Source organism: Malurus melanocephalus, unplaced genomic scaffold, assembly GCF_030028575.1.
Source record: "Malurus melanocephalus ecotype Western Australia unplaced genomic scaffold, MMel_1.1 scaffold_386, whole genome shotgun sequence".
Taxonomy (NCBI): Eukaryota; Metazoa; Chordata; class Aves; order Passeriformes; family Maluridae; genus Malurus; species Malurus melanocephalus.
The window spans coordinates 1-25599 of record NW_026623618.1 but is presented as its reverse complement, the minus strand read 5'-3'; the positions used below and the strand labels follow the sequence as shown (position 1 = coordinate 25599).

General features: G+C 41.5%; 1 protein-coding gene across 1 annotated transcript; it reads right to left on the bottom strand.

Moving 5' to 3' along the window:
- LOC130581148 (lymphoid enhancer-binding factor 1-like) lies at positions 1 to 25594 on the bottom strand (the record flags this gene model as incomplete). Its single annotated transcript, XM_057379090.1, has 7 exons — positions 1 to 1122; positions 13939 to 13987; positions 17606 to 17713; positions 20413 to 20575; positions 21279 to 21401; positions 23270 to 23353; positions 25563 to 25594. Coding segments are annotated over 7 exons (639 nt in total), but the record flags the coding sequence as incomplete, so codon positions are not given.
- Positions 25595 to 25599: the final 5 nt, after the last annotated feature.

The following is a 25599-nucleotide window of genomic DNA, read 5'->3' as shown; positions in this document are numbered from 1 at the left end:
CAGTTTTATTACAAAGCTTTTATTAAAAAACAAATGCTCAGCACATTAACTCAAACTGGAATGACAAAAAAAATTGGTTGACAGTATTTTTGGCAAAGGCTGTGCCTTACTATTTTAAAAAATGGGTACATCAATGCTCATTTCAACAACTGGCATAAAATCCCACTAACAGGCTAACAAAAACAGATACAAATACAGAACAATTGAAGTAATAATTCAAGTGCTGGGCTTTTTACAAGGAGAAGGGGAATGGGTGAGAAGGAGAACTCACTGCAGTCAGATTTGCTGGATGTATTGCTTATGTTTACAGAGTAGATGATGCAAGACTAACATGTCTACTGACCAGCTGACTGTTGTTACATTTATTTAGTTCTATAGGACACTGTATTATATAGACTGAGAGGCCACTATTTGTTACAAATAGTTTAACAAAACAGCCACCTTTTTTCCATACAGATTTTTCCTCTGGCAGAAAAAAAAAAAAAGAAAAAAAAAAGAAAAACTCCTTTTATTTAAAAAGTATTTCAGATTTTTGACACTTGTTTAAAAGCTCATACCTAGTAAAATATACACCAAAGAAATTACAAACTAAAAGTTAAAATATAAAAGCATTCAAGTTTCTTAAAAAAAGCTAAAACCAAAATTGATCCTGTCGCACCATTAAATAAAAAGAAGGTTGAGCGTGTCATCCTGGTCCAGGCAAATTCCATTCCTCGATGTGCTGTATGGGGCAGCTGTGGTCTACGTTATTCTGCTGGCTGAAGCAGGCAGAGACAGCCATGCTACTGTGTTTGCTGACTCAACATGGACACAGATGAGACGGGGGCTTAMGAGTGCAAGGCAGAGGTGAAGACAAAAGCTGCTCTGCTGACCCAGGAGCTCATTTGCTCTATTTATATCRGGGCTGGACCTCGTGATAGTGGAGGATTTTGGCAGTGATTGTCTTTATGATTCAGTGTCTCTAGCAGTGACATCAGGGTGAATGACATCCTAGACAGACTCCTTGGGGGTGGTCTGTGTGGATGAAGGACACACCTAGGGTTTAACAAGCTTCCATCTCCAGAAGGGGTCCTGGTGTCGCCGCCTTTGCTTTGCAAGTTGAGAAAGCATTTCTTTTCCCACCTACAGAGAAGGGGAGGGGGGAGAGAGAGAGAGAGTGATAAAGACTATATGAAGCCTTTAAAAAAAAATACTCTTCAAAGAAGTAGGTGATGGGTCACGGTAACTCTTAGGACAAGTGTATTAGTGGAATGTGCATTACAATGTCAAAGTTAAATGCAGAATTTATTACTACTTGCTTTTGCTTGAAGTTTGTGACTATATTTATGGAAAGTATGTTGGATTGGAAAGAGATACCAACTAGAAAAATGGGGTTTTAAGCATCCAGCATATTACAGAAGTACTTCCCTTTTGTAGTGGATTTAATTYATCTACAGCATTTGACCCAGATACCATTACAAAACTAGACATCCTCAGGCTTTGGTACTGCAGTGCAGTGGTTGAGGTCAATTAAATCTCTGTTTCAGAGCCTCAAGCTCCGCTCCCTGCAGAAATGAAAAAATGCTGTCTTCTGCAAGCAGTAGAGGAATGTGGTGGATGAGGCTTGTGTGAACACTGATTCTACCATCCGTCCTTGTGGCTGGGGAGGATTTGTTCTGCTCTTCTGCAGGGTAGGGAACATCTTCCAGCTCTGTAAGAACCATGGGCCTCCTCCCTAGCAGTAAAATTCACTAGGCTCTTGGAAAGATTTATATTCTTAGAGCATGTGAAATGGCCCGCAGTACAAGGCTAACAGGAGTTGCTCATTCAGAGAGGAGCAGTTCTTCCTCACTAGATCTCTGGGTTGCATCAGCTGATTCACGCAGTTGCTGACTTAGCTATCACCCTTGCTCTTCTGATCCAGACAAGTGGGTTATAACAGGGTCTCCACCCAAAATCTGTCTAGCGAGTCAGACATTTTTCCACACATGGACACATGCTCTCCAGTAACTGGAACTGGTTTTGGTATCTCAGAAAAATCAACATTAACCTCTGTGTCTCCATGTACTACTCAGCTGCCAAACAAATAGAAGATTCAATGAGCAAAGCTTTTGAGAATGATCAAAATTAGCACAAGAATGCAGTTCAGTGGAGAAGATAAACGAATTTTCACCAGATGACACACAAAATGCTTAGTCACATAAAAAAGATACACTGCCAGCACCTTGAGTCACGCAAGGCAACACAGAACAAGTTTATGAAGAAATGGTTTAAACCACAAGTCAAACTTCTTTTATACTAATCATAATAGATAGACTGCTTAAGCCTGCAAGAGCCACAARCCGAATTAGTCAGCAAATTTGACATTAAATTACATTACAGCAGTTATTTAAACCAAGGCCATTTATAACGGAGCACCCACCTCCCATCTGCTGCAGCTTCTGTGTAAACCATTACAATACAAAGCGTTTCACCTATAGTGACTGAGTAGAGTGGCAGCTCCTGAGTAAGGAGTTACACTGCCTCGCATAGTCCAGGGTAGAAAGCCTCCAAAACTGATTTTGTACTCTTTGATTTTAATCAGTGTAAGCTGAGGTCCCAAAATCTTACTAAAMAAGTATCTCCTTACCARAGGTCACTCATGTGGCTATTTTYATAGTAGAAWGGAAAGTTGAGGACACTGAAGTTTGGCTGCTAGACWAAGGTAGAAAGACAAACACAAATCTATAGCAAACTGTTCTGTATAGCTTAGATTTGATGCAGACTCCCTCCTTGCCCAAATACTCCGTCCCTGATACATAAGGAATAATTTTCACCTGCTGCTGGTAGCCGCAAAAGGACATTTAAAGCCACTGAGGCCTCTTAAACAGCACAGCTAAGAGTCCACTGGCAAACCAGCAGTTTCAACAGAGGTGGTCTGTATTGACTAATTCAGTTCCTATTTCCTCATAAAACCAGCCCATGTCCCAACTAAAAAAAGCCTCCTGAGCTTCCTGCTTTTTTTTTTTTTTTTTTTTTTTTTTTTTTTTTTTTTTTTTTTTTTTTTTTTTTTTTTTTTTTTTTTATAAAGTAGCGCAGTGCTCCGTAACACGTGCGGATCAAAGAGCTACGAAGGGCTCTACCTTTCCAAGGAGCACGAAAGAGAGGCCAAGCAAACAGCAGAGAAACACTGGGGAGAGCACCCTGCAGCTTTATATTTATTTTGTGCCTTTTCATCCCGGATTTTCAAAGGTTTGGTCTAGGTTGCTCTTCCTGGGAAGGTTTTCCTCTCAGTCTTACATGAAAACATTCAGCTTCCTGTTGAGGAATGGCCTTGAGGCGCCAGGCCAGTAGTTCACAGCAGTCTGATACAAGCGCTGTGATTCAGAGCTACTCCCCATTAACAGCCAGGAATGTCTACTTCACTGAAGGAAATGAAATGCTCTTCTGTTGAGATGGTTCCCTGCCTCCTCCCCCCTTCCCGTAYCAGCAAGATGTCTTTGAAGTCAGGAGGTTAAAATAACGACCATGGCCTTGCTCTGGCCCTCAGCTTTTTCCAACAGCGGCCATTGCTCCTTTCTCAATCCAGAGGCACCTTTTTCCGTAGCTCCTAACTATGCCCAGCTCTGCTAGAGAGGCTGCAGACACCACGGTGATTCTGGAAGGGAACAGGCACTGGGGAAGCCCCAAGTATTTTTATTTCCAAGTGAGTACTGCCGTACAGCAAATTACACAGTAGCTATCCYGAAAACAGCATCTAGAACCCAGCCTTTCCCCAGCTGCACATTAAGGCTACACACTGGAAATTGCTTCTACTGCTGATAAACCAAATAATACCTAAAAAATACGAGTGATGATGGTGTTGCCTTACAGATATAAAACAGGTCAAATCAGGATTCTTTTCAAGAAACCACAGGCATGTGCTAAGGAGACTGAAGACTTCCCACATCTAAGGCTTCACTGGGGGGCTGCAGCTGAAGTCTCGCCAGGCGAGGCATGCCCTAGCAAAGCCCAATCCACAAGTGAAGTCGGCACAAATCAAAGACTGCAATTACAGCTCCCTGGCTGTGGTTAGGCTTCAAAGAAAGTGCTGCAAGTCACATTTTACATATGTGAAGTCTTGAGCCTGAGCCACAATAGGAGGCACTGTATGTGCCATTTGCAGTGTGCGTCTGACTGAAGGAGGAAAGGGGAAAAAGAAAAAGAAAGCAGCACCCCGAGAAAGAAACAGACATAAGATTCAAGAATAATGCAGTACAAAAAGAAAAACCTTACTACTGAAATGACAAAACTAATTCAGGAATCGCTACAGTAAAACTCAAGTTTCCTAGCAAGCCTAGGCTCAGTGGCTGAAGGGATCACAAGGGAATCAGAAGTCCTCCCTGCACTTAGGAATGAGATGGATGGAATGGTGGGTCCACAAAGGTCTTGTGCTCCTCCTCTAGTCTTTTAACTTTTCTAGAACAAGGGAGAGAATTATGCAGCTTCATCCAGGTCATGCTGATAAGAAAAGGTTATTGAAAAATGTCAAGAGTATCTGGGTCAGTACAGAAGTAAATATGGAGTAAGAGATACCTAACCCAGGAGAAGGCATGCAATAGTAAACATTTTAAGTGAGCAACTTTTTTCTCTACCTTTCCCCATCAAGTTGWTTGGATACAGTTTTAAGAAGACACAGGACTACATATGTTACATGTATTTTTTTTAAAAAAGGAAAAATTAATATCCAAACCTGTCTTTTGTCCTGGTACTTTAAACAAKATGGCAAATTCAGGGACCCAAAAGCTGAAACTGTCATTTTCTTTGTAAGTCCAAAATGAACATGTTCAACTTACTGCCAGCCAGRGTTTATTCAATACTCCAGAAAGAGCAATGCAAAACCAGGTCATTATTTATCAGGGCGGTTCATGTTGTTTGTGAAGTGCTTCTGTGTTTTCTTTAACAGCAGAGCTGGAGAGGGTTTCAGGCACAAGCAGATAGATGCCGGCACTGCAGTCTGCTCCTCTTCCTGCCCAGCTGTGCCATGGTTTGTGGGTTTAGCCCAAACCAGATCCTTGAGATGTTCAGGGCAAACACAAACAAACACTCCACAACCTTTGTTGTTTCTAAACAAAAAAAGCAGCTCCCAACAACCCCAGTCTTAGTAATCTGATTTGCTGCAAAGTCCCACAGGCTGTTATGGAACATGGATGGAGAGACCTACAGGAGACAGGAAAAAGCCCTCTCTGCAAGGGCTGGATACCAGCAGGCAGCAGAGGAAACTTTTTAAGCTGCCTTTGTATCCAACAAAATGACATAAAATTGTACCCTAAAACTGTAACAGATGCTGCCATGTTAAAACTATGTCAGTATGAACTTTTTCTTGGTGTGTCCAATCCCTTGCTACTTTTAACATTGGCCCATTGCTGGAAACTCCAACAGCAAATTCCATTGAATGGAAACTCCAACAGCAAATTATTCACTGCTGGTTTAAATGCCCTTCAGATAACTGCCCCTGAAAATACCTCTCCATTAGCTACAGGTGGAGCCTGGAGTCCTAACTTCGGTTCCCTTAGTTTGACCTAAGCTAGATGCATTTAGTGACCGGCAGGAGTATTCCTCCCTCCATCTTCCAAAACCAGAGATGCCTTTCAGAGCAGATTAGTTTTGGCTAATACACAGTAAACATCCAGGTATTTATGGGTTCCCATTTTGTGCAGCTGACGGCAATGGTGCCAAGCAGGTGTGGCTCTTACCAAAGGCCCCAGTGTAGGTAGCACAAAACTACAAGCTCTATCAATAAGCTAGAATCTTTAAAATTATCTCACTGGAAAACCCAGGATATATTTTTCCTGTTGGGAGTGGGAGGGGAGAGAGGCTCCATGWTTGTAATAAGAACCAGATTGCCTCCAGACAGCCGTCTCTAGCAGCTTGTTAAAGAGGAACAGTGTACTAAATGTGAGGAAAAGAGAGGAAGAAATAGGCTTGTCTCCTTTTTGTATCTTTATGGCATRTAATAAATATTCAGAAGACTATTTTTTAAATTATTTGTTTTCTAGATTGAGCTAGGGGCACTGAAACTACTTCAGTTTTCATCCGCTGTAACAGAGAAGACATGAGGTATTTCTATTTCAGAAGAAAGAAATAACACAGGTACAGTTTCCTTTGTAGATCATTTTTTCTGCCACAATTAAACATAGGTTAGAATTTACACTGTACTTTGAAAGACAATCTCAACAGTTAAATCTTCTGATACATGGAATAATTTAAATAGCTGCTTTCATGAAACCAAAGGCAAGTCAGCTGTAACTTGAATATCTTCCTGAGCTTCCATCAACTATTCTACACACAGGCATCCACAGAGCAACACTACAAGAATAAGACAACAGCATGCAGAAACCACTACAGAATTCAAACCTATCAACTTTACTTTGATGCAATTAAGTCATCTCATCATAAAATCTCTACTGGTCCAAAATACACAACAGGAAGCTTGTGTACCTCAGAAGATACACATATGGGAAGAAAACCAACTATTCATCAAAATGTAGTCCCACCTAGTGTGYGCATTTGCCTTTACACCATAGAAACTAACTCTGTGTAGTTATTTTGGCARTAACACTTTACCACGTGCAATTTCAGGTATCCCTGAAATGAAGATACGTAGAAGCTCTCATAACTCCTGAATTTAACCCTGATACAACTTTGATATTAACGAGGGAACACATATCCTGTAACTTTTACAAGGAGGAAGCAACTTCAGAAATTATGTCTCTCTGGTCACTTAAAGTTAGTTCTCTTAACCCCTGATCCCACTGTACTTGCCTGTGGCAAGAGCACCAATTCAGAGATGGTCCATGTACCGTTTTCCTCAATTGCCTCTAACGCTGCTCACACACTACACCCCAGTGCCAATGACGCCTTCACTGCACAAATGCTTCCAACATTTGCTCCTACCACTGGAAGGAGGAGCTGAAAGCTCATGCCCTGGAAGCTCTGACTAAAGCCCAAAATGTCTCACTCTCTGACTTGCCAGGATCATGTTTTAACTGGCCAGACAGTGGTGCTTCAGCTGGCCATGCTATGARCTTCCTCCCTTGTACAGCTTTCCAGTCTGCAAGCTTTCAAAACTGTCCATATGGTACAGTCTTAACAAGCAGGGAAAGGGTTGGAGATTTAAAAGATGATTTGCATCAAAACGTCTTGAAGTAGGGGATTAAGGAACTGACTGCTATGACAAGGTATGCTCTATTAGCAGTGACTTTTGCAACATCATGGTTAAGGCTCTTTGGGTTTGTTCTGTTCTTTTTATTTTTTATCTTCAGGATGGCTAGGTTTGCATTCATGTATATCAGAAGACCCTTTCAATCATAATCTCTAAAATCAGAGGCAAATGGAAGCAAAAATCAGTGSTAGGGTATGCTAGGGTTTGCATTTGAATACAATTCTGTTGAAATTAGAAGACTGATTTCACCGAAGCTTAGTCTCCAGAGACAAATGGGAGAGGCTTTGACAGTGTCATAAAAACTTGCTTCCTAGCTGGTCAGGAACACAGTATCAAAGCCTCATTTTGAAAATTTTCATGTAAATGCACTTAAAAAAAGTGAAAATGCAATAAAGACCTGAGAAAAACACTAAAATTCTGAAGTTTTCTTCCAACTGGAAATGAAACAACATTTGAAAACCTGACATCTTATTTATGAAACAGTTTGTTTCTACAGAGCTTTTCTCACGACCTTAGAATTCTCTGTATGGTGGTGAGTTTACTAAATCCAGCAAAATACACCGTTTTTATCCAGAGAAGAATGCTACACCAGCAGTCAACTCCCTGTCCCCACCCTGTCCCACAGGAAGAGTTAGAACAATAGTTGTCCCACAGCTCTCCTTCATTSTAGCCCAAGCTGCCTACTGCTAACACCTCAGAAGCAAAACCGTGTAGGGCTTTTTAATCACTTGTAAATGTAGTTGAGTTCAAACTTCATTAAGCATCTCTAATTTCACAGTAGGTTCTGCAACTTGAGCATCTGCAACAAAATACATACATTCAATTCCTGAATTATCTATCTTTTCCATTTGTCAATGTCAATTTAAAATATGAAATGCTGAAGATCAGCTTCATAACCTGATCATGCTGYGCCTATTTTGCAAAAGTCCTTAACATTTTTTCTTATTTCTCTAATCCCACATCTATGCTGATTGCCTAATTGAAAGTGTTCTGCTGTTCTTTATTTGTGAAAACTGTGCTTTGCTGCTACCCTCATTTACCCTTAACCCCTCCCATAGGCTCTGATTGCACCCAAAATAGCTTTTATACGCTTCCTTTCTTCCTTCCTTCCGTCTTGCCCTTCACGAGGGACCTCCACCAGGATGGTAACAGGCAGCAGGGAGCTGGCTCTGCTCTGCTGCACCTCTCCCAGCAGGTGTCAGTGCCCCTCTGTACCTGCCACCTACACGGGGCTGTGGCTTCTCTTCTGGTTTGCTCTTGTGACCTTTTCCTTGTTGTCTGAGAGCCTGAAAGAGAGGAGGGCTTCTGTCTTTCACCCCGGCAAGATCAGTGTCAGGTCAGAATTAAGTTGCGGGAGGGGACACATAGGTCCTGGGCTCATCCAAAGCAGCGTGGGCAGCAGGGCGAAGGCAGGGGATGCTGCTCCTCTGCTCCTCTGCTCCTCTGCTCCTCTCTGGTGACACCCCACCTGCAGTGCTGCATCAGCTCTGGGATCCCCAGCAGTAAAAACACAGGGACCTCTTGGAGCAATCCCAGAGGAGGCCACAAAGATGCTCAGAGGGCAGGAGCAGCTCTCCTYTGCAGACAGGCTGGGAGAGCTGGGGTTATTCAGCCTGGAGAAAGCTTCAGTGAGACCTTATAGGAGTCTTCCAGTTCCTAAAGGGGGCCGACAGGAAAGCTGGAGAGAGGTTTTTACAGGGGCAGGTAGTGACAGGACAAGAGGGAATGGCTTTAAACTGATAGAGGATAAGTTCAGATTGGATATTATGAAAAAAATTCTTTACTGTGAGGGCAGTGAGGCCCAGAGAGGTTGCCCCATCCCTGGATGTGTTCAAGGTCAGATTGGATGAGKCTTTGAGTAACTTGGTCTAGCAGAGGGTGTCCCTGTCCATGGTGGGGGATCTTGGAACTAGATGGTCTTTAAAGGTCCCTTTCAACCCATGWCATGATCTCTCTGAGGTCTGTACTAATTTTGTTTAAAATTTTATGCCTTTCTGAAATAATATAAATATTTCAATCCAGAAAATTTTCTTCTGGTCATTCTGTCCCTCTTGTCTGTGCTGAAGGCTGCTATTCATGAGCAAAACAGGGAACAGAGAAACATGGGTCATACAGGAAACAATTTTTAAAGCAAATCAGGACACGTCTCTGCACCACCATCACCACACACATTCTCACACAGACTAACTTCTATGCAAGTTCTCCAGGCTCTGTTTAAAGTTTCTGAGCAGTGGAGCTATGGGAAGGGGTGGAGCATTTGTTTCARTTTGAACTACTCCAGTAGCAATTTCAAGAGCACTGGACAAGCCAGGTTTGAAAACATGCCTCAGAAAGCAAGATACCACATCCTCTTTGCATCTCCTTTCTCTGGTGCTGGCCAGAAATCCATGGTAAACCACAACCAGTCATTGTGTTCTTCTTTTCCACAGTATTCTGGCTGTGCACTGGTCTGCTTTATTGTCTGCTTTCACAGCCTCACTCCATTTTATTTCTAAGTAATAGGAAAAACATAATCCAGTTGTAAATTCATACCCAAAAATCACTTCTGTGCTGAAATTTGGCTCCCATTTTCAATGTGGGAAGTTTGAAATGTTAAAATAATTCACTGTTCAAAGTTAAACAGACTTAATCTGATCCTTTCAAGTACTTCTGATTGCAAATCTGAATTAGTCAAGTTTTCTTAGTTTTGTAGGCTTTGTTAATGTAGGTGCTAATTGTCATGGAATTTTTCAAGCCACAAATATACTTCTCACAGGTTTTCAAGTGTCTATTAAGCTTCTCTATCACTCTTTTTAGCCCTTGAAGATATGCCAAAACATAGTGTTAAATTATGTAGTTTCCCAATTGCATCCTGCCATATGTTGAATGACGTGCCTTTCACAATTCCATACAGAGCAAGTCATAAGAAGTTAAGTATTTCCATGTTGCAGAACAATCAGGAAGAATTTTTGTTAGCACACTTCTGTTTCCTTGCTGATTTCAAAATACTCACGGAGATGCTAAAAAGCACCTTTTTTCTTTTCTTCTRAAAGTCAAACTGAATAGGAAATTAGAAATCTCCACTTCCAACACAGAATTGTTCCTATTTACAAATCATCTAGAAGCCTGTGCTTGAAGTAAAAGAAAAACACTCACCTTTCAGAAAGGTGCTCAACACATGATCTCTACATTGTCCTTAATCTTGGCTTTCCTCATTTCCCCTTTCCTCCTCAATTTATTTTTATCATTATCAGGTCTAATTCCASTCTTGGTTAATTCCAAAATAAGAGAATAAATAAGAGATTTTTCTTCAATAAATCAAAGTTGTTTCAAACATTGTGTTGGGCCATGTCAACAAAAATCTTGGGATATTTCCACAGCTCTTGAAGGACATGCTTTGGAGTACCCCAGTATAATATAGCAAAGACTGGTGCACAGAGTCACAGTACTCCTAAAGCATTCTGAAGTGTTTTACAAATCAGCCATTCAGCAGGCTGGAGATCACAGAACTCAGATAAATCCTAAGCAATGAAGCCATAAGACACCTACTGCTGTGTACAACYCTTGAAAAAGGGGCAACTTAATGCTTACCACCTTGACTTTACCACTCTAAGCATGTGCAAATCAAAAAGTGGGACTAAGAGATCCACCTTAAAAATCAGTCAGTTGCTGAATGTTCATGGACCAAAAAAAAAACAACAAAAACCCCACACCCAAAACTTTCACAGTATCTTAAATCATTTCTGTTTGCATGTCTCTTCCGTTACTTTCCTCTGAACATCCCACCACACAACCCTCCCACCATTTCATCCTTCTCACTTACATCACCGTAATTACAGCCCTGGCTGATCTCCTTTGTGCTGATCTTGAGATTCTTTCTTTGGTCTTGCCACCTACTCATTTCTGATTCTTCTCAGATAACAGAAYGCTTGTCTCCTTCCCAGACCTCCCACCCTCCTTCTCCCTCTTCCTTACACCATCCATGCAAGTAAGAAAGCTATTCCCAAGCTTATTATCTGCATCCAGTAAAGACTACAACAGCTCTGCTGTGGGCCTGCTAAGATATTATGCTTGTGGGCAAAACATTCCTTGGATTAGGYTTGCAGAGGGCAAGACTCTTAACCTTCAGAAGTTTACTTTGAAGTCTGGCTGCTTCAGGTTCCCTAAATCATTCCGTACATTTACTTCCAGCAAGAGCACATCTGTACCTCTCCMGTGCAGATCATTCACTCGGCATGAAACCCTGAGTGAGGCTGCCTTCATGTGCATATATGGAGTCAACAGGACACTTCCCCTTCCCTGGAAGAGCATACTACTGTTCTCTTATTCTGTGTTACAAATTGCTTGGAGACAGAGAGACAGGTATTGCCAACAGTTTCCACACTGTTACAAAGCCTGAGAGGAAGGCAGAAGTGTAAAGGTCAAAGGGAGAGAAAGYCCCCACACTCAGAACATTCAACCTCTAACACAGAAAACGCAGAGGAACTCCAGCAAAAATAGTACAATGTAGACAAGACAGTCCTCCTTGGACTGTAAAGCATCCTGTAAGGCATCCAAGAAACCAAATGTTCCCTGATTTTTACCTGTCATTTGAACCTTAGTTGTATTCCCATCACAATCCAGTGCTCTGTATCAATTCTGATAAAATTGTGAGTGTTTTGCTTACTGGTACTGGGTTAAGATCAAAGGGAAAAATATTCACAACAATCATGGACCTGGGAAACTAAGCTGAAATATCAATTACAAAACTCAAGGTTACAGCACTTTTTTATTTAGTAGGTATAATGCCCTAAGTAATGGTACATTACAGCTACATTTGTTGAATGGGCTACAGAATCCCAATGCTGCAATCCCATCTCAAATCATCCTGACTCATGCATATCGCAAGGGGCAAGGCTGTCTGCTTTCCTGGAAAACTTCTGCTTATTAGGAAGAGAAAAAGAGCACACATTTTGCCTTTTCACTTTACTTCGGCTTTAAAAGAAAATAATCAACAAACCACCAAAGTCTTGTCTTAACCAAGTTCAGACTAACCAACATAATGGCATAACTTCAGAAGAGGCTTGAATCATGCTGACTGCTGACTGACACACTGCACACAGGAAACTGAAGCTGGCTTTCTCTGGCTGAAAGTCCAAGCAGAGCAGAGGGCCAACAGGAACCTGCTTTGCTGACTACTCCCAGAGCCACAGGGATCCCATGCCCAAACAAGGCAGAGGAARAGAGGTCAGAGAGCCCATTTCTGATACAGTGTGTAAGTGAGTTTAGAAAGTTTTGGGTTTTTTTGCATGGTTGCTAGAATACTTGGGGATCTCTCAAGAGCAATCTGGGTTAACTAGACAGTTCAGAAGCAACTATTATTTAAAATTAATGGCATTCCTAGCAGAAAACRCATCACACTGAGAGGAAGAGAAGGACCAGCCTTCCAACACAGACACTGAGAAATTAGAATCTCACTGTGGTACTGTGTGCACTCACAAGCTGACTAGAYGATGTTATTGCATGAGTGTAATCACCAGTCATTCCACCCTCAGTGCAGATAATATGGTATAAAGARAGAAAACACATGCTGGAAATACAACAACCACAAAAAACCCCAACCTGCACCACACATAAAATACCACTTTACAGTGGGAGAAATTCTTGAAACAACTGAAACACAGTCCCATTTTCACAGCAGCTGTTTTGTTAGTATACAGGTGAATAAATTGTTTTTAAAAGGTRTACCCAGCCAGCCAGCATCTTGATGTCAGGACATCAACTGTGCTCCAAAGCCAGCATCTAACCTGCTCTTATGAGCTGTGACAGTCTGGGAGGGCTTGCACTGCTTAATAAGCCCATCCCTGGTTCACAGGCAGACTTGCAGCGAGTCAGTGAGGTGTGGTCAATTTGAAAATATTATGGTTAAGCATTGAAATGGTGAACACTTAATGGATAGCCGGTATAAAAACCATCAGTAATCAAAGTAGCATTAGCTTTGGGATATGATARTTCTGCAATTTTTGCTAAATTCATATTATTGCATAAAATTTATAAGAAGGCTTATTTTACAATTCAGTTTTATCAGCAGGAAAGCTTTAGAGATGTTCTTACCATGCTTCAGATGTAGGCAGCTGTCATTCTGGGGCCTGTACCTGTAGAAGATTGTTTTCCTTTAACAAATTTCTGTTACAGAGTTTTTTGTGCATTCCAAATAAGTTTGTCTGCTACAGTGTTACATGGATTTTTTTGTGTGTGTGTTTTTTGTTTTTGCTGTTTGGGTTGTTTTTTATGGTTCTTATACCAGCCATTTTTCCTTGGGGAAAACAGGGTGTTTCTTTATATATATTTTGCAGGCAAAGAGGAGACCTCACTGATGCTTTTAGCCAACCTACTAGGCAGCTGTTAGTGTACAAAGAAATGTAAAATACAGTGAGAAAAAGTACAGTTACTATGCAAGATCTGTGTAAAGCTTCCAGTGTCCAATAATACCACACAGTATTTGAGACACAGTTAAGTCTAAAGATGATACAACACTGACCGAGGAGAAAAGCAAAGGTAAAACAGGACAGTGATTGCAGCAATGCATAAGTTCAGCCAAAGATGTTGATGCCGTCAGGACTGCTGCTCAGAAGGGTGTAARGGAAAGGAGGCATGGGTTGTGTGCATGTTCACAAACTTACATTCCAAGTGAAATATCTTAAAACATCCATCAGAAGCAAGTGTTAGACAAAAGCTCGTAAAAATTAAATAGCGCAAGCCCTGGTTTCTAACATATACCCGAGGTGAGTGACAAGGAAGAGTTGGTCATGGCCTACCTGATGCTGATTCCTGCAACTTTTCTCTCTTCCTCTTCTTTTTCTTCCCCTGAAAAATAGGAAATATTATCATACCATTACATACACAGAACTTTTTTTGTTGCTTACCTCACAGCAAGTCATCTGGACACTGAGAAAGCTGTTRGGAAAAAAGGACAATTATTTTCAGGGCAGCTTTTCTATATCACTTTCAACTAGTTCAGTGGTAACAAATTTGCTCTCAGCATCTCAGAAATATGCACATCAGAAATACACATATTTATATCCACATGGAATTACAATTTCTGGCAGGTTTTCAACTAATGCTGGCAGCCACAAGCACCTAAGAGACTTCTCACGCTCAATAATCTGATGACATGTATGTTGATATCATAATTTATGGCTCTCACAAGAACTCTTCACACATTCAGATACTTACACTGTCATACATGGTAGGAGCAGACAGGGTGTTGAAAGTACCTAGGACGACCATGACTTGTCCCCAGGGTGCAAACCAGCCAAGTAAAACTGTTCTGATAATCCTCGTACCTGAACAAAAGCCAAGTCTGGTGTGGCTGAGCCCAGAGAGCGCGCTCTGCAATAACCAAAGAGCAGAGACTGTGCAGCAGAGCACCCCTAACGTGGCTGAGGTGCAGGACACGAGAGAGTGCCTGGCAGCTCTCTTTSTGGGAGACCACACTGGCCCCAGCATGCCAACCTACACACTCAGCCTTCTCCTGTCCCCTGTCTATGGAAATGGCCCCAGCTCCTGCTTCGCACAATCTGTCAGGAAACAAAAGGTCAGWGTAGACCCACAATTTAAAACCTCAATCATCTTGCATCACTCTAACTACCACTYTGATATTCCTCCATATGGCTTGTCTTTATTGCCCTGTATAGTCAGTCAAAGCTTTTTGTGTGTGTTTTAAGAAAAAAACATATCCATTTRTGTTTTAAAGAAGCCTCCAGACAGGCTGTAACTGATGAGCTCTGGCAAAGGCTGATGCAGTTGCTGTGACCAGGGCTGTAGCCTGCTGCCCCATCTTCTGGCCCCCCACTYTCATGGCTGGCAGCTGAATGTCCCAGCACAGAGCATGCCACACACACAGCGGCCAGAGTGGAGGGGCTGGGATGCTGGGATACATCTTTCCAAGAGCCAGCTCTGCAAGGTGATGGGATGGACAGCAYAGGTGATGTGAGAAACCAACCCAAGCCTGTGTAGTGCTCACTGATTGATGGACAGAAGTGAGGACTCCAAATACAGACTATGGTGAAGCTCCAGCACATGATCCTAAGTAGCCTCCAGCCTACTCTGACAGCCTGGGACTGCCTGGTCCTCAAACTCCTGTCCTTATTTATCCCAAGGCTGGCAACAGGGCTGGGCAATGCCTTGTGAGCAAGAGTCTGAAGTCAGGACCAAGACTAGAAGTTGAAAAGTACATTTCAAGGGCTCTGRAGTGCTCACGGCAATATACTTTATCACTTAGGTACCAAGGCAATACTTCTTTACAGAGGAAAGTGCATTAGTTCTGATGTTAACATGGAAAAATCATTTGATAAAAATTTGTTATATTTTCTATGTCAGGCTGACTTCCAGTGCTAAAACATCCTGAAAGTTGATCTGAGATCTACCTATGAGATAACGTAAGTGAAGGAATAGAAGGCGGCTGAAAACTAGTTGTCAGCATTCCCAGCTAAGATAGTTTCTGACAACTGCAGCACACATAGACACTCTCATGTTGTGAAAACACTGTGCTTCCATGTCTATCACACAATTTTGCATGACTGCTTTGAGTATCAGTAATAAAAACATATGAAAAAGATAGTTTCAACAATTGAATAACAATATTTAACGGTTTCTTGAAATTCCTTAAATCCTGAATAACCAGGCAAACCAAAATAGAACTAAAACCAAACAGTACATATTTTTTACTTGTACTTGTGTTTTGTGAAATAGAAGAACCACCCCTAAGTCACTTCCAACCTTCAAAATACTGCAGTAATACCTGTGCTAAATTAATACAATTTGACTTTTTGACTGCTTAAATTAGAAAAACTTAAGAAGGAAAGAAAAAATATCTGAAAAGGTTTCAGCAATAAACTGCTCTCCTATGATCACTGTCTGACCACCACTGCAGAACGTGTGCATTCCTGGAGAAGCAGAGGGGAGGGCTGCAAGAGGAAGCCAGCAGAGTTCTTCATTGTAACATACAGCACTGGAGTATGTCAGAGCTATACTTCCACACAGGATGTAGGCTGGAAGCACATCAAAGAGATAACTCATACGTGCCACCTCACACACTCCAAATGTCTGCCAAGGCATTTAAGAAACCACAGGTCCACTGCTTGTGCTGTGTGGCATAGGCTGGGGCAGAACACAGGGTTCTCAAAGCCAACATGACCAAACATCACAGGACCATCTAGAGGCCTGATGTTCACTAAGCATGAGGTGACAAGACTCCTAAGTGGCATGATTTGCCAGCAAGTAAATTGGAGACAAGCAAAATCCATTTGTTTCCAGGGAGCCTTTCCCTAAGACCCTGTTTGTTGCCAGCTATACTTCAAGACAGCTCTGTGGACATGGTCTGGTTACTGGAAAAAAAACCCTACCTGTGTAATGTCAGGACAGTTTATTGGCTGTAGAAAACAGAAAGAAGCTGCTAGGGCTTACAACAGTTGTGTATGTGGTTACAAAATTGGGCATGCATGTCAGCAAGACCAGGGCATTTCCTTCCGAAATAATCCCATAGTTTCTGTGTCAGCGCATTCTGTGACAATTTCTACCATTTCTGTTAACACTCTATTTAGGTACCTCAATCCTGGTACAAATGTACAAAGGATTGTACAATGTACAAATGTCCTTCCAATGTACAAAGACATCACTGAAGTAGAGAAAAACTACTGTCCCTGTAGTGCAGAAGGAAAACTGAGCCAGAAACATTCCTATCCCAGTAGACAGTGTCACATCTAATGGAGGGACAGAAAAGAGCCCAGATCTCAGGTTAGGATCAGTCTCTCAGGGCCGCAGCTTCTGAGCTTGATGTCATCACATTTGGCTACACTGACAGCTCGTTGTAGGCACCATAGTGTGCAGGGCAGGCTGTGCAATGTGCCATGAACACTTGTTTGATATTTAATTATAAATCAAGAGTAACTGTAAGAAAACTTCYTTACATATATACACACATGTRTAGCAGCAGGCTCTACCATGAAGGTTACTTGTACAAGATTTGCACAGATGGACCATTATGAATTACTTTCAGCTAAAGTTCTGTCTGCATTGAGACCGCTGGGCTTGCAGTTCTCTTGAAAGCAAGACACCCGTTTTTTTTCTCAGGTCTAAGAAAGATTTTTGGATAATAAGTGATCAAATAGAAAATTATGGAAAATTCACAGCTACACAATATATGAGCTTCCAGACAGTGCTGGCCACTGTTTTAGGAAAATGTTTTCCATGTTATTTTTTTCCCTCAAAAACGATGAACTTCAATAGCAACAACAAAATCTCATTTTCTGGGTGTTCAAAATGAAAGCAAATATAAGGTCTATGTTATAGGTATGTTCACCAACCCTCATCCAGGGTCTCTATATCTTTCAACAAGTTACAGAGAAAAAGAAGAAATAATAATTTAGCAAGTTATGAAAAGAAAGAGAATTTAAAGAAAGAACCTTCAAGTGAGTGACTTACATAGTTGTCTCTTGCAGACCAGCCTGGATAAAGCTGCATGTGTAGCTGCCTTTCTTTACGAGCTAGTTCATAATATTTTGCTTGTTCTTCACGGGAGAGAGCATGCCACTGCAAACAAAATAAACACAGCTTTAGACTAGAAACTAAGTTATACCTAGACAACAGATGACTTGAGCAAGTGTTTTAGTGACTTTGATTCAGTCCTTCTCCACTGCAAAAATGAAATTCATTAGCAATTACAGGCACCTGTGTTTATTAACTGACTTTCAGGCATTTGTCAGCTCTGCAACTGCCAAGTGCCTTGAGCAAGACAAAAATTATTTATGGAAACAGCTCACCAAATAATCTGCTCACAGAACCACACTCTCCCAACACTACTTAAAAAAACCAACAACAAACAAACAAAAGCAAATCCCAACAAAAAACCAGCAACAAACCCCAAACTTTAGCTCCTGACAAAAATCTGAAGGGTTTTGTGCTGCTTTTAAAGGGCAGCAATCTCCCCTTGACAGAAGGGTCTGCTGTCTTAGTTTCAAGCAGCAGCTAGACACAAGTTTTCAATGCCAACACAGAAGGCTTTCTGGGGACCAGCACTCCTGTTCCAAGATCAGCTTCTAAGTATTGAACTTCAAGGTACCTGCTTTCTGATTGAAAAAGAAAATGGCAGCTGCAAAAGTTTCTAATATTAAGAAATCACAGAAGTACAATGTTACAAATTACATGGGTTGACCTTTGTAGACAAGCAGGAATACATTTCCTGGTTTCATGTACTTAATAACACCCCCCCACACAAATGCAAACAAAAATCCCTCACAACCTGCACATTTGAAAAGGCACCAGCTACATTCGTATTTAGTGATTTTGTTCTTGTTGAAATACCTATCATAGACCTGAACCTGCAGGAGTAACGGCCTTTTATTTAGAATTAAGTTCTACTGCTGCAGCAACATTAGATGCATCTTCTTGTTTGACAACATCCATGGGGAAGTGAGGGGAGAAGAATTTAAAAAATGCTCCAGAAAACAGACAAACCTGATATCATTAAGGCACTCATACAACAATAACATGCTAATAACATAACATGAACTAAGATTTCAGATCAGATCATTTTTGCATGATTGAATATGTTGTTTTGTTACATATCAGAGGATGTGAACTAAATCACTTGTCTGCCTCAACTTGGCGAGTTGGATGAGTTATTGAGAGTACAGCAGCTCAGCCTGTCTGCAGCTCTTAAACTCCATAAGCACTTACAAAAGGTGGAGGGCAGTGAACACAATGCTGTGGCAGCGGAGAGCCCAGCAGCACACAAAGTGTCAGCTCGTGAGAAGAGGTGGTTCCTGCTCTGGGGTAGCACAAGGTAACATAGTGGCCAGGATGACTGAACACAAACCACTTGACCATAATTAATCTTCAAGCAATTACATTGGATAACTCATGCATTGTTTGCACCACAGGTGCAAAAAAGTGGGATTTGAGGTACTTTCATGGAGAGCAGTAACTTGCAAAGAGACTTCAAGCTGCAGAAAAAGCAAGCAATGGAGCCCTGGGGCCTGATTCCTTACCAAAATAGAGATAAATAAGCCTCTGCTCTAGTTCAGGCCAAGAAAACAAGGCTGACCCACTAAGATCAATCATCTGGGACTGCCATCAGCTGTAAGGGTAGTTCACAGATCACAGAATATTCTGAGTTGAGAGGAACTCTCAAGGATCATCAAGTCCAACTCTTAACCAAATGGCCCATACAGGATCCTAGAGCCTTGCATGAAAGCATGGAAAAGGCAAGCACCAAGATGTCCTGTAAGGGGAGGTAACAAGAACAGAAGGCAGAAAACTGCACGAACTGGGACAAGTACCAATAGATTTCTGCTCTGTTTGGAGCAGAAGTCTTCAGAGTGTAACATAAAATAAGCACTTTAAGGTCGTGTGCTGATTTCCCATTTAAAAGCACAGGGTTTTCCCAGAGTCACAGTGCCTCTCAATACTGTCTTGGTCAGTGATCAAAAAGAGATGTGCACTGGGTATTTGAATAATCCCTACTCAAACTCAGATTGGTACAAAAGTCACCCCTTTTCTCATTTCTGGGACTCAATTGCAAAATGGGCATTTCCCTCAGCTGCCTTCCCTTGGAAGAATAACACTGGCAATGAACACAAAGTCTGTACTGTGAGTTGGGCTGCATGGGTTTTTTTTTCTGAGTGTGGAAAGTACAAAACATGACTACAATGCCACAGAAGCAAACAGATCTCTGCAAGGCTCTGGTACATGGACTGGGATCACCAGTACTTGGCTTTTGACTTCAGAGACATTCAAAACTTGTCTGTACAGGCTCCTGAGCAACTTGATGTAACTGGACCTGCTTTGTTGGATGTTGGACTACACAATTCCATGGGTCCCTTCCAACCTACATGACTTACAGATGGACTGCATCATATTCACAGCTGAGTTTCAACTCCAGTGGCATCCAGTGTTTGTCTTTGAATGATCCCTTCCTGCTCTGATGGACACTGGCCTAAGGGAGGACCCAGAACGTGATCTGAACGCTCCTTCCATTGAGGATTTTTCATGTCTGAGCTGTGGACACCATAACATGAGTGGAACAGACACAAATTTGATGATGTTGCTAATGCTGAAGAAAGAACATCAAGATACTGCATTTAGTTTTGCTGCATGTTTTATCTTCGTTAGCTAATTCAATAGTTGCACATCAGTAATCAACTCAAGCAGAAAGTCAGCCTTCACACCCAGCTGAAGGGAAACACAAATTAGCAGCACTTGTGAGCACTCCCAAACCCTCCTGTACATACCCTTCTGCCAAGGATCTGGTTGATAGCTGCGCTTTCTTTCAGAGTACACTCTGCTACAACATTTGCTCTCATTTCTTTCATGTACAACATGAAAGCATTCAGAGGTTTCTTGATATGAGGTCTTTTTGGCTCTTGTTCTTTTCTCTGTTCGTGCTGAGGCTTCCTAAAACGTGGTTGGGAAAGGGAAAGGAAAAAACATTAATTTGCCTTCAACCTAAAAAGATCCAATTTAAAATTACTAACTTGTGGTTAGAGTAGCACTTAAGTAGTAAGTGAGAATATCAGTGGTCATATCCCATCCATTTCATATCTTTCTGTTTAATACGCAGATAGGGTGTCAGGTGACATTCTCTAGAAAGTAACATTTAATCTGTGAATCTGCTCCAAATTCATCACTTGTCTCAATTCTCTTTTTGAGAGGCTATCTATCCATGGCACCCTAAAAGACGAATTTCACGGCAGAATAGCTTCTCATTCCCTTCTTTCCTAGGCCTTTTGCCTTTGAGTACTAAGCAATGAGATTGCTTTTTACTAGCGAATTTTGCAGGTAAGAACTTTTCCAGCAGAAGTTCATGAGTTTACACTCAAGCACCAGTCACAGCTGGACAGGTCCATGATTATGACTGAATCAAGATGGCTGTTGCCAACAGCTTAAAAGTGCTGCACTGGAATGAAAAATGGGTTCATGTCTCATTACCCTTACCAAACAGTAGCCCACAAATCCTTTTTTCGCTATAGGAGAAGAGTTAAAATTGAAAAAGGTCATGAAACACACTTTTTTAAAAGTATCCTTGATCCTTCTTCATATAGAATTAGTTCTCCAACATTTATTCACTAAGGTTTCTAGTGCAGGAAGGCAGACTCACACATGCATTAGCTCACTGTCGTTGTGCAGATGTTCTTGTTTTACTTGAGGTGTTACAATAGCTGGGTGAGGGATTCCAGTTGTGTGAGGGCCTGGGGGACCAGGAATCATGTGATGTGAAAACCTAAAAGAGAAAACAAAGCAAGGTCTGTAACCCTCACTGAGGACAGGCATCAAACACATATGACAGCAGCAGGACACTCCAGGAATGCAAATGCTACGGAGCTTGCAATGACGACAACTCCTGAAGAGCACACGAAAAATATTTGGCTAAGATTTGTGCATTGTACCCAAATTATTCAAGAAAAACAAACAAAAAAACAAATCAGTCAACATTTTGGTTGGAGAGAAGGTATTTGATTACCTTTCAGGCAAATACTTTTAGCAAATACTTAAATACTTTTAAGTATTAAGAAATACTTAATACGCAAACAAGAAATATTTAATGTTTGTACTGTTGCACTGTCTAGCAATAAAAATACACATTTCTTAACCAAAAAACCATATTTCCACACCAAGATATAAACATTCTTAAAATATCCACCACCAGCCAATGCAAAGGAGGAAACTGCCATGCAGAAACAAATAAAATGAAAGAAGAGTCTTTTCAAGAAGTCCCTGATGGCTCTCTTTACTTTTCAAGGTACTGAAGGTAAAAGATTTTAACATCACCCACTATTCTTACCTCAAATGCTTAAAATAAAATTTGAAAATCCTGCATCCTGGATGAAGGATGGGAGCAGGGAGAGATTTTTGTCCTAATTAAAGCTTCCTTTCATTTGTACCAGAAGGAAAATGGAAAATAAAACCAAAGTATCATTAACTGAATAATCCCACCCTGCTAACCCAGGTCATTCTCCAGGACAGCTGAGACTGATCTTGAAGGTGTTGAGCATTGCAAGCTCAGGCGCAGCAGAAAACCTGCATGCTGTATTTTAAACTGGTGGGAAGTACTGTTAACATCAAAAGCAAGCTCATGCTCTGAAGTTTTGCTGAAGGAGAGATGGCTAAGGAATTGCATCCAGCCTCTCCTTTCACCCTTCCCTAGTCCCCTTGTTGTCCTTTTCCTTCATGTCATCAAAGTGAAGGAAACACAAAGCCCTGTAACCAAATCAGGTGATTTTATCATGGAGAAAGAATGGGCTTTCTTCCCAATCACCTTGACAGGCACATGCTTATCATTCCTCTGTAAAGAAGTGAAGGGACAGTGATAATCCAAAGGAGCCCACACACAAAGAGACAAGAGGACCTACCACTTATCAAGTGGCCTGCCTTAAATCCCTGTGCAAGAGGATGTGTCTTCTACAGGTCACAGAAAAAACTCAAGAATTGTGTATTGCAACCTTGTGTACCCCAAGCACAGGACGCAGAAGCTGTCTTTAGAATGCGAAAGCAGAGCAGAGAGGTCTGGAGTGTGTCACGGCCAAGTCTCAATTAGCATTGCTTGCACTTCGACACAAAGACACAGTGCCTGAGTCACACACCAGTACAAACACTGTGCTGGCATCCCCTGCCATTAGTGGCTTTGGGCTATGAAATACCTACTTGCGAGCAAGTTTCCACACAGAGCATTACCTACGTGATTCAGCACTGATTTCCAGCAACTTAGAAATTGGAACTACAGAACACAGACTAGAGCGACAATCCACCTGGTTGCATACTGGCATGAACAAAACCCAAGGATGCACACTGTGTGTTGCATCTAGAAATGAACTTGCAACTCATTTCAGATGAAACAGCTCAATTAATTGTTGGCAATTCACTGGCGCTACTCATTGCAACACTTCAGAAACTGACAAGAAAATGCTGAATGAGACCAGCGTGGGATCCAGGCAAGCTGCATATACACACGTAAGTTAAATTAAAATGTATGCGTAAGGTTTTAGCTGACTGAAAAGCAAGCAAAGGCAGACCAAGATGCAAGCGGAAGAGCAACTTGCCCTCTAATGCCAGCAGTTACTCCCCAGTCAGTCATTCACCTCCTACACCTACCTGGACATGGAAGGGTCGACTGAGAGTGAGGATGGATAGGGCTGCCTGAATCCACTGGAGATGGGATATACAGGCTGACCTTGCCTGAGGTCACAGAAGAAAGGAACCCATCAATCATCCAATATGGTATTCAATGGTTACTCTAGAGTTACAAGCTCTTGATGGGAACTCAGTACTAGTCACAAATAAATAGTAAGAGCTAACACTTTCAAGAGCTCTCCTAATGAAACTAATGAATACTTAAATTCTTTGAACTTTCTCCCTTGCTATTGAAAGATTCCCAATCTAAGTTTCCACTGGGAAGGAAAGCAAAACAACCAGCCTTCCTCCCCCAGGGTACACACGCACACATGCACACTCCTCTATCTCTATCCCTCTCTCACCTAGTTTTAGAAGCACTGGAATAAGATTTGTTAAACAAGCTCGTAGGAAAAAAGCATCTTATGCCAAATAGTTCTACTCTAGATCAGAGCAAGAACACCAGATGGTGAATTATTAAGCTAAAAAGTCTTTTGAACAGTTTTACTAAGTCTTTGAAAACTTAGGACTCTCTCCATTAGCATATGCTATAGTGAGGTACAAGTGGACAGCTTTTCTAAGTAGAAATTTATTTGATAAAAAAACACCAACCCAACCACGTAGAAGACCACAGTAACACAAGTCTGTCTTACTACTTAAAGATCGAACTTTGCAGTCCAGTAAGAGAAACTTGTGTGAAGTTTTTGCCTCCTTTACACTCCCATACACACAGAATATTTTGTCACCATTCTGTAATTTGGGGTCTTTAATTTTTATCGGCATCCTACATTTTGATTAGTTTCAGTTTGCAATGGTTCAGTCATGACTAAATGAACACCCTTAAGTAGCAGGTGATGGTAATGTGGGCAAATACCAGTTCAGCCCAAACACCTCTAGCAGCCAGGACACCATACACATCAATCCTCTTCAAACAGTTGCTTATGGACTGGTCAGCTCTCAGAGGAGAGAAAATGGAACCTGGCCTTTGTAAGGTTCAGGACATAGGTTTCAGACTTGGAGCACGTTACTGGAAATGAGCAGTGCTCAAAGGGAAGAGGAAATTAAAAGAAAAGTTGAAGTCTCAACAGCACTACCTCACAGCAGGGAACCATAGCATAAGGGACAGCTGCGTATGTCCCACGCTTGGTCAGTGCTGCTGAACACATCCCCGAGTCTTGTCAGGTTGGATCTTGTCTCTCCTTTCTCTTTTCCCTCTTCCCTCCCCCCCGCATCTGCATCAAGATATCATTCAGATTGACCACATCTGGAAAATGCATGCTAGCAACTGCCTGGTGGCAGTGGAAGTGAGGAGTCAGCTAAGCAGCAAAATGGGAAGGGGAGGGGAGGGGGAAAGATTAAAAAAATAGATAGGTACTTTGTTATCTACTAATAATTTGCTCCAAAAAAGCATGTGGCCTTTTCTGAAAGATTTGCCAGCGATACAGCATTTCATACATTTCTGCTCTCTACTTTCTCTGCCTGTTGTCATTTGGATCATTTTTCCCTCCCTCGGAGACATTAAAAAAATCCCAAAAATCTGCATCCCTCATTGCATGGGCACAGGCTAGTAACAGTACAGATTCTAAAGCACTGAAATTGTGGCCGAGTTTCCTTATTTCCTGCTCCAAGAGAACTGAAGGCGAGTATGTATCTACCCTTAGCAGACATGAAGCACCCTGCCAAATCTATTGCTCTGAAAATACCACATTTCCTCCAAAAGGAAAAGGACACCCAGAGTGGCAGCAAGAGATCATGAGAATGCTAGTATTAGCAAGAGCAGCAAGATCTCCCAGTGACGGAGGCTTCTCTCCACACAGAAACTGTAAAAAGCAGCAGACTACAAAAGTTTGTTCTCCATTTGGGGCAGTTTCAAGATTTCCCCACATACACACACTTCGAAGTTCCTTCTTACCTCCCCTCTCCTCAGTAATTGCAACATTGTTAATTAAAATTTAGATTACATTCCTTGAGAACTATTTTCTGCTATCTTTCCAAAAGCTATGAGCCACAAATCTGAGCCATAAGAAATATACAGACTTCAAAGTGAAATCTACACACTTCAATTTCTGTACCTGTTCAAAAACCAGATTCAATTCATTTCAAAGACTCACAGCTTTTCATCCTTTCAACTAAAATAAAGTATCAATTTCTTACTGCAAATACATTATTATTATTATTATTATTATTGTTATTATTTTGTAAATGCTATGACTGATTCAACAATAGCAAATGGTGTGAACATGCACCTGTCTAAAAAGAAGCTAGAAAATCTTACCAGCCAAGAGGTGGTGTTATCTGTCCAACCCCCCCTG